The 15,687-nt window shown below is 47.6% G+C and overlaps 1 protein-coding gene across 1 annotated transcript in view; it reads left to right on the top strand.

Annotated features, from left to right (window-relative positions):
- The window catches only part of LARS2 (leucyl-tRNA synthetase 2, mitochondrial), a 163,914-nt gene extending 151,685 nt beyond the window's left edge, over nucleotides 1-12,229 (top strand). The window contains exons 20-21 of the mRNA XM_030811970.1: nucleotides 5,208-5,335; nucleotides 10,728-12,229. Coding sequence (XP_030667830.1) covers nucleotides 5,208-5,335; nucleotides 10,728-10,907 — 308 coding nt within the window. The 3' untranslated portion in view covers nucleotides 10,908-12,229. The remainder of the gene's footprint in view (nucleotides 1-5,207; nucleotides 5,336-10,727) is intronic.
- Nucleotides 12,230-15,687: the final 3,458 nt, after the last annotated feature.

The raw sequence follows: 15,687 nt of genomic DNA, 5'->3' as shown, positions 1-15,687 counted from the left end.
AATCTGCTTCTTAAAGCAAAGCCAAGCCTAATTTTTAAATTGAAAACATGTCTATACATGTTTTGTAAAGCATTCAGCGTTACAAGAGAGTGTGTCCTAAGCTGTCACTCAGTTGCTTCCCAGAGAACCCTTGTCACCCATGCTATGTTTAATCTGACAGAAGAATGTGATGGATGGATGTAACATGTCTACCTTTATACAGATGTTAACATCCTATACAAACATTTTTGCTCTTACTGTTCTTTAGAGTAGTTCTGTATCAACACTATTCCATTCTTTTTTAACAGAGATAGGGTGTCCTAACCAGTGAATGTAGTGATGGGCATTTGGGTGATGGTCCTTCTTTTGCTCTGTGTGTGTGTGTGTGTGTGTGTGTGTGTGTGTGTGTGTGTGTGTGTGTGTCTTTGTGTTTGTGTGCCTCTTTGAGATTAGTCCCTTGTCCAAAATACAAGTTATTTAAAATAAGTAAGATCTCCTTAACATTTCTGTTTCTCTGGCCATTTTTATAGTTCTATGGTGACTTTTCCCTCTTGATATTTGCCTCTGATGTGTGACTCGTGATCTCCAAGTAATCCATCAGCACCTTAATTTTGAGAGCACAGCGAGGAGAGCCTTTATCTCCCTTAGGGATTCTGAAGGAATTCTCCCTCTTGAGGTCTCAGTCCACAAATCTATTTTTCTTCATAAAATAATTTGTGATGACTTTCTTTGTAGCTTTTTATAAAAAGTGGTTGTGAAATGTAGCTATTGTGTTCTGCTGTCTATATGCTGTACTCATTAACTTCAACGAAATTATAAACGTAAAAATCGTGTAGAAGTGTGTGTGATAATTACAGGGGAGAATAAGATACCCACTGATGCTCTGATAGTTTTTTATACATGAATGCGTGTGCTGTGTAGATGTCACTGTTTCAAAATACTGTCAATGAAATTATTTCTCTGGGTAAAGGATAAAGCAAAGTGGCCTCACTTCCTATTCACTTCCTTGGAATTGCCAAGGCTAGATGAGGCACAGCAGGGAGCAGACGCCGCAGAGTCCCCGAGTCTTCCCTGCTGGTGTGTCTATGAGTGCAGGGGTGGGGAGATGAGGTGGAGGCCGGCCTGAAGATGGCCACCAGGGGAGGACTGCCATCCACAGAAGCCATGACCACTCTGGGTAACATGGCGACTTCACCATCTCTCAGTGGGGAGAGGAGGCTTGTTTCGGTTATTCTGCGGGAAAGTCTGCAACAGCAGCTCTCCCAGAGGAGAGGAAGGAAGGGGGTAGGCTATGGGCCATTGCTGACCTTGTCAGGTAGGCTTGTATGCCAGGGCCTTGGCACTTCCCAGCCTGTGCTTAGACTTTCCCCATGTGTGTCCTGAAGGCCAGCTCTCCGCCTGACCTCTCCCCTTGGCATTACCATGTAAAGGAATTATTGTATTTTCCACGCAAGTGTTAGGTATTTTTACTTCCTTAAAATGAGCAAAGAGGCAAAAACACTGCATAAAAACCAGGGTCCTGAGTTTCTGTTCCTCACTGCTGAACAGGATGGCCCCACTCCCATCTATATGGAAATGTTGGCAGGGGCCCAGGCTACTATAAATAAGCATCCTGACTGCTCCAGGAAGGCTGGGCTTCCTCATTTTTTTAAAAGTGGAGTTTGTAACAGCTTCTGCCCAGAACATTTGTGTCCAAGGTCCTTTCATCTCCCAGGCATCCTGTACAACTGCCATACGGAGGTTTTGGAAATCTTCCCGCTGCAGCTGGGTCACAGGACAAGCCACACAGGGCCAGCTCACTAAAAGAAGTGATGATCTCTCTTCTGTGACCTCCGTCTCATATTCAGATGTGAGTTTTAATAGGATTCCATCTGAGGAACAAGCAGGAATCTTCTTTCTCCTTCTGCCAAAAGGCACATCTGTTAGACACAGAATAGGTTCATTAGTAAGCGCAAAAGCCCCAGGCCACAGGAGCCATCTGGGCAGCAGGAATCTGTCTTTCATACCACATGAGCCTCAGCTCCTAAGGAGTCTTCACTTCCCTCAGGCTGACTGGCAACACAGGGTTACAGCAAGAGTGCCAGGTAGTAAAACAAGGAAAGCTACAACAAATAAAGCTGTGGCACTGGCACAAGAACCAAGACAGGTCAACAGAACAGAATGGGCTGATGGACAGTGCAAGTCAGAGTGGTTGGTGGAACTCTCAGTTCCAGTCCACAACAAGATAAGGAGCTTGTGCTAGCTCATACGTCAGCTGTGTCACCGAGGGCACCACTGAGTTAGGCTACCATTTTTTTTCCCTCTCAATGAAGGAGGCGATGTGTTGATTTACATTCTGGCCCAAGTTCTTTACCTTATGGCAAACAGGCACTTTGAGTAGCTCAGAAGTGAACAGTTTTTGAAACAGTCCCTGGTATAATACATCTTGAAAGAAAAATCACAAACTAATAGGGAAGGGAAGATATATTCAACAAATTGGGTTTGGAAAGTTGGCCGTGTTATTTTTTTTTTTTAAATAATGTTTTTTCACCATAAACACAAAATAAATTACTAATAGATTTGAAAGTTAAATGGAGAAGAAAATATAATCATGAAAAGAAACTAAAAGAAAAATCTTAAACTTATCTCACAGGACGAAAAAATGTTAAATATTTTTTCAAATTAAAAAAGTAATAAAATATCCCTTGTAGAAAATCTATAACATAGTCTTTAAAAAAGAAAAAGAAGGCTGGGCATAGTGGCTTATGCCTGTAATCCCAGCACTTTGGGAGGCTGAGGCAGGTGGATCACCTGAGGCCGGGAGTTTGAGACCAGCCTGGCCAAGATGGTGAAACCCTGTCTCTACTAAAAATACAAAAATTAGCTAGGCGTGGTGGCACACACCTGTAGTCTCAGCTACTCGGGAGGCTGAGGCACAAGAATCACTTGAACCTGGGAGGCAGAGGTTGCAGTGAGCTAAGATCTTACCACTGCACTCCAGCCTGGATGACAGAGTGAGACTCTGTCTCAAAAAAAGAAACAAAGAAAAATTACCCATACTTCTACTCCCCAGAGATACTACTTTGATTTATTTACTACCAATGTTATTACTATTTTATTCCAACTGATGTTACCACTATTTCCTTCCAATCTGTTCATATAAAATTTTTATTAAACTAGGGTCCTATTATATATATAATTGTGTGTCATTCTTTGCCATGAAATTAAATATCATTTTAAAACATGGGAAAAAAACATACAAAATTGTATTTACAGCATGATCTTGTGGTGGTGGTGGTGTTTTGTAGAGTTGCTTTATATATACAAATAGTTATTAAATACATTAAATTACTATATTTTAAAATAAGTTTAAAATGCTATCTGGGGCTGGGTGCGGTGGCTCACGCCTGTAATCCCAGTGCTTCGGGTGGATTACCTGAGATCAGGAGTTCGAGACAAGCCTGGCCAACATGATGAAACCCCATCTCTACTAAAAATACAAAAAATTAGCCGGGCTTGGTGGCAGGGGCCTGTAACCCCAGCTACTCGGGAGGCTGAGGCAGGAGAATCGCTTGAACCCGGGAGGCAGAGGTTGCAGTGAGCCGAGATCGCGCCACTGCACTCCAGCCTGGGCAACGGGCGAAACTCCATCTCAAAAAAAAAGTTAAAAATGCTATCTGGGTGAACATGACTTTTATTTTTATATTTTGGGCCTTTCCAAATTTTCTGCAAGGAGCGTGTACACTACATTTGTCATCAAGGAGGATAAAACAAAAAGTTGTCATTCACAACCCAGTGTTATTGGGGCTGGTTTTGGTGGAATTGACTCTCTCTGTCACAAACTCAGCTTCAGCCCATACCCTGAGCCATAGACCTATCCCTCTAATGCATTGTCCTAGTCTCAGGGCTAATAACAAGGGAGAGGTGTCGAAGGGCCAGTTCCACCTCCACCACCAGTGGAAAAGCTATTCCCAGGTGAGGACTACAGCTGCCAGGGCACTGCTCCAGAATGGGCATGCTGGCCATATTCACTTGCCCCCTTCTGCTCAGGGGTCTATTTTTCTGTGGTGTGTATTCCCTGTACCTTTGGGGGCATCTCTTATACTCATGAAATCAACAGAGGCTTGCACGTATCTAACTGTCTGTCTGTCTGTCTGTCTCTCTATCTATCTATCTATCTATCTATCTATCTATCTATCTATCTATCTATCTATGAGACAGGGTCTTGCTCTGTCACCCAGATTGGACTGCAGTGGGGAAATCATAGCTCACTACAGCCTCAAACTCCTGGGCTCAAGCAGTCCTCTTGCCTCAGCCTCCCAAGTACCTGGGATTATAGGCTTCAGCCACCATGCCCAGCTAATTTTTTTTTTTTAAGAGATGGGGTCTCGCTGTGTTCCCCAGCCTTGTCTTAAACTCCTGGCCTCAAGTGATCCTCCCATCTCGGCCTCCCAAAGTGCTGAGATTACAGCAGAGGCTTTTAAGTCAAAGCTTTCCCTGCTAGGACAAGCCCTAGTTAAAGTCCGGGAGCACTGGCTACTGCAGCTGCACTTGGACAGCTGGCCCTCTGCTACCCTTAGTGCCACGTCTTCTTGGGGGCTGCGGCACAAAGCACTCTGGGAAACGGGGCTTGAGAGGGTTTCATTCCTCAGTGTTTCCTCATGTTTGGCCCACGCTGAGCCAAGGAAAGCTCCTTCCATTCCAGTAAACAGAGGGCTCCACTCCCAAGAGGAAGTTTGCGGGAAGGTTAGGATCCCTCTGCACATGGTGGGGAGTGTCCTGCCATTCACGGCATCCTGGCTCCAGTAATTGTGAGTAAAAGAACAGGTTGGGAGGCCTTCTCAGACCACAGAATGCATAGGCAAGATAGGTAGCGAATGCTGCTCAGTACTTTGGAATCAGCTCTCAGGGTAGCACAAAGGCATTCCTTCACCAGCAGAACTTCAGAGAGATGACCCATTCAAATCAGCAGCCTTGTTTTCCCAAATGCACATTTAGAATGGCATATCCATCCATCTTTACAACTCTGCGTGCCATTTGTGAAAAACAAAAGCTACCCAACAACCTGGGATTATAAACCAGGCCAAAGTGGTGAGCACCCGGCAGGCTGTGAAAAGCCATGGTGTGGCCTCCCACCGGCTCCTCACACAGCTCCAAGTCAGGCTGTGTTGGGACGGAAGCTTTGGTCCTGCTCTCATAAGCCTCTCTGTTCTTAGAGTGACCCCACCCTTCTGTGCCTCGGATTGCAGGCCTGGCGCTGGTGCCGAGGAAGCTCTGTGCTCACTACACCTGGGATGCCGGTGTGCTGCTCCAGGCATGGCCTGCTGTGGACCCGGAGTTCCTGCAGCAGCCTGAGGTCGTCCAGATGGCAGTTCTGGTAAGTATCTCCCCTCAACCCCAGAACCTGGCAGTCCCTGCCCTGCTGGTGGCCCCTAAATACTGTGGCGGTTTTGAGAGGTCTATTATCTGGCCTTTCTAGCTCACTCAGCTCAGCCCTCAGCCACACCTTGCGACTAGAAGGCACAAAGGCCTGTCTTTCCTTTGCCAGTACCCTGAGTTTTGTAGGTCACCACACACCAGAAGCATGTGAGCATAAAACTCTCATGGCCCTCAAGGGCTTGGAAAGGGAAGTAATAAACCTGGCCCACCCTACAGGTTCTCATTGTCTTTGTTTCCAACTGCGGACCCTGTTTCAGTCACTCTCTGTTTCACTCGGGTACTCCTGGGGACTTTTGGGGGCTGGGGAAGGCTGACAGTGAGGTGGGTGGCTATGGAGTAATACCTGTAAAACATATTTCAGAAAGGCTCCATAATTTTTATTTGAAAATTAGGTGATTTTAAATACATAAGAGGAGTTTATTGTTTAAAGCTTTTCTAAGAGCAAGCAACCCCCTTATAGTTTATCCTATATGTGATTTTTCTACATTTGTTTAATTTGTTAAATGAGACACATTTATGGTGAATATCTTAAATATGCTGGTGTGTCTGAAGAAAAAAGAGGACAGGGAGTGGACTTTGAACCACATGTCTCCCCGGAACCACACGTGGGGCCAGGTAATTCACATTCAAAATTATCATTTCACTCTTATCACCCTATAATGTGCGCGTTGCCATTCTCATTTTTTCAATTGAGGACTCAGGCTCAGTGAAGTTGGTCCACCTTGCCCAGGTTTATTCACAAATGCTTATCAAGTCTGACTCTACATCAGGCATAGTGCTCTGGGGATACAAAATCAAGATAGGACAGACAGGTTCCCTGCCCTCTTGGAGCTTAAAGCGTAGTGGGAGAGATAGGGAAGAATAAAAAGGAAAGAGTACGATAAATAAAATGGCTGCAAATTGTGAAAAGTGCCCTGAACAAACCCACCTAGGGGCTGAGGGAGGGCATAGCCACACAGAGGTTGGCCAGCCAGGCCCTGGCCCCTCTGCACCTGTGCAGACCCAAGGCCCAGCAGGAAGGTGGAGGTTTGGAAAGACAATATTTTGCCCAGGAGACCAGGCTCCTTCATAGCCCCTTTGTCTCTGTACCCACTCCCCTGGCACTGTGTTCTCTGCCACCCCACCCCAAGGGAAGAGGATGTGAGGGTGCCCTGGCAGGCTTCTTCCGAAAATCTTCAAAACCATCCTTGTGGCATGGAGGAAATTTCTTTTCTTTCTTTATTATTATTATTATTAAAACCATCCTTGTGGCATGGAGGAAATTTCTTTCCTTATTATTATTATTATTATTATTTAATAGAGACAAGATCTCACTCTGTTGCCTGGGCTGGTCTCAAGCTCCTGGTCTCAAGCTCCTGGGCTCAAGCAGTCTTCTTGCCTCAGCCTCCCAAATTGCTGGGATTACAGACATGAGCCACCACACTCAACCCAGAATTTTTTTTTTTTTTTTTTTTTGAGACAGAGTCTCTCTCGCTCTGTCGCCCAGGCTGGAGTGCAATGGCACGATCTTGCTTACTACAACCTCCGCTTCAAGCAGTTCTCCTGCCTCAGCCTCCCAAGTAGCTGAGATTACAGGCATGTGCTACCATGCCCAACTAATTTTTGTATTTTTAGTAGAGATGGAGTGTCACCATGTTGGCCAGGCTGGTTTCAAACTCCTGACCTCAAGTGATCTGCTCACCTCAGCCTCCCAAAGTGCTGGGATTATAGGTGGGAGCCACCGCACCCAGCCCCAGCCCAGAAATTTCTTTAATGAGTAATGTTTATGAGAAATAAATATCTCATGCATCCCTGAGAACTTGTCCTCAGCCTGGTTGAGAAATGCTAACTTGAGAAAAAGAGAGGGCTTCAGTCTATGAAAATATCTTTCTATCTTAAATTACCACTGCAGAAAAGAAATTGAGTTTTGATCATTGGTAAAAATAATTTTAGATAATCATTGAAATGCAAACCTAAAATTAAAAGCATGTGTAAGACTCCCTGCAGGTGCACCCAGCTTGAGAACCCAGGCTGGGTCGGCAACATGCTAGCAGCAAGGACTTCCGTGAAGGCCTGGGTTCTCACTCCGTGTGATCTCACTTTGTGCCCTGGCCAGAAACAGGCTGCATGTGCAGTTCAATGTCATTCAGTTCAGTTGTGCCCATGTTCTTTGTGCCTATGACATGCTGGGCTCTGCCCACACTGGGGATACAGAGACAAGAGCTACTGCCTTATCACCTTGGAACAAAGGTCTGGGGGCACATGAGCTGTCACACACAGTTCATGTAAGGGCTTGGAAGTCAGGCCATCCTGGGTGTAAGTCTCAGTTTTACAACATATTTAACACCTCTAAGCCTCAGTTTCCTGAGTTGTAAAATGGAGGCACGCACAGTGCCTGCCTTATCCGGCTATTGAGAGAATTAGGTAGGATAATGCCAGGAAGTGCTTAGCCTGCTTCTGGATGCACTAATGACAAAATCCTCTTAATACAGAGTGAGCGCCGACCCAGGGCCACACTCTGCCCTGGAACTTCCCAGGTGTGAGCTTATTTACTAAGCACAGTGGCCCTGTGAGGCAGGCTTGTTGTTATCCCCATTTCACAGACAGGCAGATGTGTGACTAACCCTATCTTACAGGCAAGGAAATGGTGGCAGGATGGGGCTGAATAACTCACCGAAGGTCACACGGCTAGTCCAGAATCTACTCTGAATGGTGACTGCTGCTAGCATCAGCGTTGCCACTTCTGGCAGTTGGAGAATCAGAAAATACATCATGAGGAAAAGGAGAGGCGGCTTTGGCTTTGAAAGAGGAGCAGCTTCTCCCCAGTGGAGAGAAGGGAGCCACAATACTGGGAACAAACATAGGGGGCAGGCCCACAGAGACCCGGGCTGAGCCAGGGAGGGGCTGGAGCGGAGGGCACAGGGCAGTGCTGGAGACAAAGCTAAAGGTAGGGAGTGCCCCTCCTCAGAGGCCAGACTCCACCCCTCAGAGGGCAGGGGGCTACCAGGGTGTGTGAGCAGGAGAGAGAGGGCCTGTGTCAGGTCATCCCGTCTCTACCACTGCCTGGGGTGGAGCCTAGGTGGACAAGTGACTTCACTTCATGTGCCTCAGCTTCCCTATCTGTAAAATGGGATGGGATATTCATGGATCGACTCACAGGTTCATGCAAGTGAATTGCATAGTTCAATGCTTGGCACAGAGTGAGAGCTCAGCAAATGGAAGCTTGTATTGTTACTAGCCATTGCAAGGCTACCCTCATGATGGGGACAGGTGATGGATTCGAGTGAGAGGAACACCTGTGGCCTGGGCCCTGTCCAGCAGATGTCAGAAAAGTCCGGGAGAGTCATGCTTAGGCCCTCTCCAAAGATGGAGGTGCAAGAGCCCCACAGCATAGCAGCCTCTTTTTGAAGTGATGTCAATGTGCTTCCTCCTCTTTGGGCCCTTGAAGCCCAGGCTCAGTGTTGAGTCCCAACCTGACTTCTCTGCCCATCTCATTGGCACTTTATGCCAAAGATGGGGGGAGCATGATTGGCACCTACTCACCCTGAAGGGACTGCCTTGGTAAGGCAACTCAGGGGAGGCCCGGGGAGCCAGAGCCGTGTGAGGGTGCCTGAGACAGCATGGGAAAGACTCAGAGCACCATGGCCACATCCAGAGATCACATGCCCTGCCCCCAAAGCCCCAGCTGTGGACAAGAATGACTCAGGTCCCTTGGACAGGCTGTCACCAGTGATGACTTAGGACCAGCCTGCCCGGCTCCAGCAAAGCACAGGAAGCTCGAAGGGTTTAGAAACGGGTCATTGTTGTGCTGAGCCCATGCGTCAAAGAGGACATCCCACAGCCAGCTCCTTCTATCCAGCACTCTTGACAAAGGCAGAGGGAGTGCGGCTTAGTGAGCTGGTCCCTTTTCACAGGTTATTCACTCCAGAATCTGGAGAATTCTGTCCTTAAGGGAAAAAAAAACAAAAAACAAAAAACTAAGCTCAAGATCCCACAGCTTGTAAGACCAGTCCTAAGAGCCAAACCTGAATCTCCCCACATGAGAGCACCATGCTCCCCCTCGCCCAGCACCCTCTCTGTGGGTGGTGGCGCAGAGGAGATGTTGCCCTGGGCTGCTCTTCCATGGGAGGAAAGACATCATTCACTAACAACTGCATGTCCTGAGAATTCCCTGTTGGGGAACCCAGGACTTCACTAGGGGCATGGCTCTTGGGTGACAGGTGGGAGGTCTCCCAGGGTCTCAGTGCAGCCGAGCATGTGGCCTTGAAAGAAGGCAGCTTCTAATGGCTCAGAAACACCAGGGCAGAGGGGCCATAGTCCTTCACACCCCACACTTAGTTCCCCAGCTTCAGAACGCTTTAAAACGCTGCAGCATGGAGCCTCACGCTTTCAAAACAGTATTTCATAATGTGCCAGGGCTTTGTGTTTTATTTGTCCTCTCCCTGTGACCTAGGCTAATGCAGACAATAAAAATGCCACCAAGTTCTGCAAAAATCTGAAAAAATGAAGTGGGTGATGAGGGGACATTTGATAATGTGCTTCGGTTGAAACTTGAGAAATTATTCCTAGTAACTTTTCCTAAGACTGTGACTATATTTTCCAAGTGAAAAACAAGAGTTAGTGAAAGTAATGTGTGTGTAGATTTCGGAGCAATGGGATTGAGGATTTGGAAGCATGACTTCAGAAACTGAGCCACGTGGTCACCTTCCCTCACTGAATCAATATTCGGTGAATACCCACCTGTGTCTGGAACTGTACTGACCCATGTTAAGCGAGAAAGAGTGATTAATGTGACAAGATGTGGGTCCAATTTCTAAGTCGTCACACTAGAGCGCCCCCTTCTGGAGCCAGTCAGCAGGGAGAGAAGTTTGACTGTGTCCCCATTGAAACCCTCAACTGTTTGGTCTACTTGAGACCTAGGTAAAATCTGAGGAGACAGCTCACTCTAACCTGGATCTGAACTTAAACTTGAGCCCCGATGTCAGAATAATCCCTTTCTGCCTGGAAATGGCCCAAGCCATCTCATGCTGAGGCTTTTTGACATAATCTCTACCACAGCTGTGTATGGGAGCAGTGCTCAGAAAATGCAAGGCGGTCCTCACTCCACGTACGGGCACTCACATGCAGTCTCAGTGTCTGTCTCTTTCTGCAGGTCTAGGCATTAATCCTATTCAGCCGGTTGCATTTTACCCTTATGGGAAGCAGGGTGCTGACTTCCTCCTTTCTCCACCTCTATTCCTTTCCCCTAAACAAATGCAGCCATGCCCTTTACAGGCAGGAGGTTTGGTATTGGACCGCCTGCCACTCTGAGGATGTTCCTCATTGTTTGTCTTGGCTTTTCTCCTTCTCAGATCAACAATAAAGCTTGTGGCAAAATTCCTGTGCCCCAACAAGTTGCCCAGGACCAGGACAAGGTCCACGAATTTGTTCTTCAAAGCGAGCTGGGTGTCAGGCTTTTGCAAGGGCGAAGCATCAAGAAGTCCTTCCTCTCCCCGAGAACTGCCCTCATCAACTTCCTGGTGCAAGATTGACAGCCAGGAGGCTGCAGCTACCACGAGGGCCTCTGAGGAACCTCCTTCCAGACCTGGGATGAGAGGGCGATGTCTGCTGGCCCAGGGGAAGGGAAAAGACAAATGTCTTGACTGTTGACCTTGGTCCCATGGCAGACTGCAGTCAACAGTGTGCCTCTGTAGTGGGGCCTGGTGCTGGGGCGAAGGTGAGCTGGGCAAAGGAGAAATATGAGCTACTGAGGAGGGGGTTGGACAGCCCCTCACCCCCCACCCACAGGTGGCACATTAGGCAGGTGGAGGAGGCCATCTGATCCCATGGGAAGCCATCAGGGACACTGCTGGTGGGAGCAGGAAGGAGTACGGTGCCACTCGAGCAGCCAGGAAGCCTGCGGATGTGGGAAATGGCTCTGCCTTAGGCGCTCCTCGGGAATTTGAGGCCAGCCTGAAGAACTACAGGACTCAGGTGCAGTGTGCCAGCCACTTGGAACTGCTAACTGAGCCTCCAGATGGTGGTGAATGGTCTCTTTGCCTTCAGGCTGGATGAGGAAGTCATTTAGGAAATGTTCAAATAACCAGTATGTGGAAATGGACACAGGGATCTTCTGAAGTTGCTTTGAATCAAAAGGCAGGCAGTGCTGGTTCCTCTGCCTGTGTCCGCACCACTCCCCAGCTCTGTCATGCAGGCCTGTCCTCCCCAACCCCAGTTGGACGTGCCTCCCAGGCCTGCTGTGGTTCTGACACACAGGATCCCAGGCAAGGCACCACTTCCTTACATGAATGAGGAGCAGCAAGTCATGACCACTCCCTTGGGTATACAATTTGCTGTGTAGTGAAGTGGAACCAGGCTCAGGCTGCTGGTCCCCAACCTCAGAGCCCCACCGCAGCCCAGTAGGGATGCAGCAGGCCCCAGAGGGCTCATGTGGGCCCCAGATGGCAATGCCACCATTGTTGATGTGACCCCAGAGCCAGTTATTAGGAAGAGCAAGCTCACCACAAAGGAGTGGAACTGAGGCCCCCTAGGTGTTGCCTCTGGTGTCCAAGCCACTGCAGTCTGCCTGTTGGGAAGATGGCCAGGAATGGACTTGTGTCATTGGCACATTAGGCTAATCCTGGTTTTATGTGAAGTCAGCAATTAAGTATTCCCACTAGAACTGACCTAAGCCACTGATTAATATTTAATGAGGGAAGGTAGGGGAGAATCTAGCCGTTTTGTAATGCCAGAAATCTATATATGTTATCTGATGCCATTTTTCTGAAGTAGCCTCAGATGTGGTCCCCCTGCAGTTCAGCAGTTAACACATGACTTTTTTAGTTTAATAAAATGTTTATCATCTATGACTTCAGGACATATGTGTGATCCTGGAATATCCACCATATTCCAGTTTCAGAGTTAATGACAAACAGATTGAGGTATTCCATCATCATCAGAAGCATTGGCTGTGTGTCTGACTCCATATGGAATGCTATAAAGTGGGATACATGTGGTTCTTCTTGTTCCAGAACTTACAGTCCATGGTAGACAACACTGATACAGGCACACTAGCAACAGCAATTAAGTCACTGGTTCTCAGAATTAATACTCTGCCTGGTCCTCATGCCCAGATATTCCAATTTAATTGGTCCACGGTGTGGCTTGAGCGTCAGGAATCTTTAAAACTCCACAAGTGATTCTAATGGGCAGCAAAGTTTGAGAACCACTGGATACATTGATGCACTTGAACCATAATTTCTATCTAGTTCTTCCTCTTCCTAATCTTCAGCTTAGCGGGGATAAGTTTGGTCCAGGACCAAGAGTAGGACCAAAAGGGAAGACGGGGGCCAGAAGTCTAGAGTGCTAGAGCTGAGTTGAATGTACTCAGTCTCATTGCACATGGCAGTGAATGTGGATTAAATATAAGCCCATGAAAATACTTGGTACAAGGAAGGAGGAGTGAGTGTTTTTGCTTGATTATCTTGTTCTTTCCTAGGGTAAGCTAAGTGGTCTTGAACAAGATGAGGGAAGGGAGCCCTTTATTTGCATGTGATCTGACCAGAACAATGGACCAGTAAAGCCTCAAAGCTGCTAGACTGACCAGCTGGCTAACACCAGCATGGCTCTGAAGAAATTGCTCCAAGAGGATAACGCTTTTGCAAACAAGAGCTCATCAGTACATACTAAGAGACAGTATGGGTAATGGAACAACTGAACAGAAAACTCTGACCCCTGGGAATGGGGTGGTGGGGAATAATCTCAGCCATTTATTGACTGTCTTGATGAGGTCAGAAACTGGACTCAGCAGGTTCACTTACTATCTTATTTAATTCCCACAAAAACTCTAGAGGGAAGGAATTATTCTCTCATAAAAGAAGAAACCCAGGCTCTGAGGTTCAATAATTGGCTCAGTTTTCACAGCTAATAAGTAGGAGAGCCGGGATCCAAGCCCACATCTTCTGGCCTCCACGTTTGCCTCCATGCCATGTCTACCAGTCCCCTCACCTAATTGTCCATGTTGCTTGATGTACACAGTCAGGTGAGATGGCTCCCAAATCCACTGGCATTTTGAGCAGAGTGTGGCTAGGGCTTCCCTCCTGGAAAGCCTGTAAACCTGGGAAATCACAGAGGTGGTGTCCTCTCTACAGGGGCAGTGGTGGGTGAGAGGCCAAGAGCATGCGGTTAGTTCCAGAGAGCTGGGGGGAAAGGTCGTCCAGCAAGTGGAAGATGTAGACTCGTGGGCGGGTATCAGGGTTATTTCTACTGGGGCAATAAGAGAACAGAGTTTGTGCCCAGGGAAAGTGGTGCTCCATGGCAAGTGCTACCACAATAGGAGCCAGCTGTCTGCCTAAGAAAATTGATCTCTAAGACCCTAAAACAATTAGTGAGCTGGGAAACAGTACAGGCATATTTCATCGCAGCCTAAATGCACACCTGCAGGGCATTGGCTAAGAACAGCAGGGTACATACAGTCAAATGGAAGGCAAGGCAGCCAGCAACAGATGGTTTTTCAAAAACATGTAGCCTGGAAATTTTCTCATGAATCAAGGAAGATACATGCACAATGCAATCCTGACCATTTTTTTCAACGCTTACAAAGGAAATTGAGAGCAGGAAATTTGCTTGCATATCATAGGCTGAGACTCCTACAAGTTATTTCTTTCCTTCTGTCTACTTTTTGCATTTTCTCATTTTTATTGGCCATGAAGTATTTCAGTAATATTTCATGAGGCAAAACATCAAAATGTACAATTTTGTGAAGCTCTATATGAGCTAAGAACCTGTTTCCCTTGATTTTTCTTTTCTTCTCCCAGGCAGGATATCTAGCTGCCTGTGAGGATGTATCCTAGCTAGGAAAACGTGCTCCTTTCCTTGTATGAAGTGGAATCCAAAGAAACAAAAAGCCGCCCCCATGAAGTTCCTCCTCACGCAGTTGCTCAGTCTGGGCAGGTGTGGGGAGCTCCCTTTCTTGTGTCTCAGCCTTAGGCTCTTGCAACCTTACAACAGAAGAACAGAAGGCAACGTTCCCCTAATGGAACTCTCCTGCTCACTTGCCGACAGATTCAAGGTTGTGGATAAGACCAAAAAAGGAGGCATTATCACCTCCTTTGGCAGATAACGAAACTTGAGACCATGACAGTAAGTGATGACGTATCTTGACCCCCAATCTGTGCTCATTCCACTTAGAGCACCCCCTCCCCGTACTACCATCAGGCAAAGTGTAGTGCAGGAGGTAAACTTTCTTTTTTTTTTTTTTTTTTTTTTTTTTTTTTTTTTTTTTTTGAGGCAGAGTCTCACTTCATCACCCAGGCTGGAGTGCAGTGGTGTGATCTCAGCTCACTGCAACCTCTGCCTCCGGGGTTCAAGTGATTCTCGTGCCTTAGCCACCCGAGTAGTTGGGATTACAGGCACGGACCACCACACCCAGCTAATTTAGGAGGTAAACTTTCTTAACTGGCGGGCCCAGCTGGACTGTGTAAGTCAAGGAAAGGCAGAGAGGTAGACAAAAAGGAGAGTTTTCCCTCCTCTTTCTTCCTGTGAGAAGAGCAAGCAGAAAACAGCTGTTTCGTGGGCTGGGTCCCTGCCTGACACTCAGAGCGTGGGTGGCTAAAGGCTCTCATCCAAGCTGATGAGCTTGGAGAAAGGAATCTGGGGTGACCAACAACGAGCAAGTAGGGAAATCCCCCGAGGGCGGGTGGGTGGGTGGTTGGTGACGGTGCTGGTAGGGAGGGGAGAGCCTGGAGCAGCCAGGGAAAGGCCAGTCCTGTAGGCAGAGGCCTCAGATCCAAGGGTGGGCCCAATGACCTCACCCCAGGCCTCCATTGCCCTCCGTCAGCCTGTCCACATGAGGGGCTGGAGGCAACTGTGCAGAGATAATGAGGCCCTGGAGGGGAGATGGTGACCAGGACTGCTGGAACCCAATGCCCCATGACTCATCTCCCTGTGCCTTAAGCCCTGAACTTGAATTTCAGTTCTTATTCAGCCTCTGGAAGGGCACCTCTAAGACAGACACCCTGTATACAGGAGCCATGGGCTGCAATCCCCCGACATTACAACAATAAAATCTATCATTTCTGAGGACTAATTATGGGCCAGGCCCTGTTCTAAGTGCTTTGCCACATAAGGAGCCTTGCTCAAGACCACACACAACAAGGTGGCAGAGCTGTGATCCCACTCTGCTCCACCTCGCTGGTTCCCAAAGACCTCTATGCAAACCAGCCCTCAAACCTCCTGAATTTTCCCAGATGGTCCTTATTTATAGCTTTCTCTCCAGTTGTTCCCCAGATGCCCTGGAGCCTGCCAAAACCACACTTCCTCATGTGTGTCTGG

This window comes from Nomascus leucogenys, chromosome 4, assembly GCF_006542625.1.
Source record: "Nomascus leucogenys isolate Asia chromosome 4, Asia_NLE_v1, whole genome shotgun sequence".
NCBI lineage: Eukaryota > Metazoa > Chordata > Mammalia > Primates > Hylobatidae > Nomascus > Nomascus leucogenys.
This window is presented reverse-complemented; position numbering and strand designations above follow the sequence as displayed.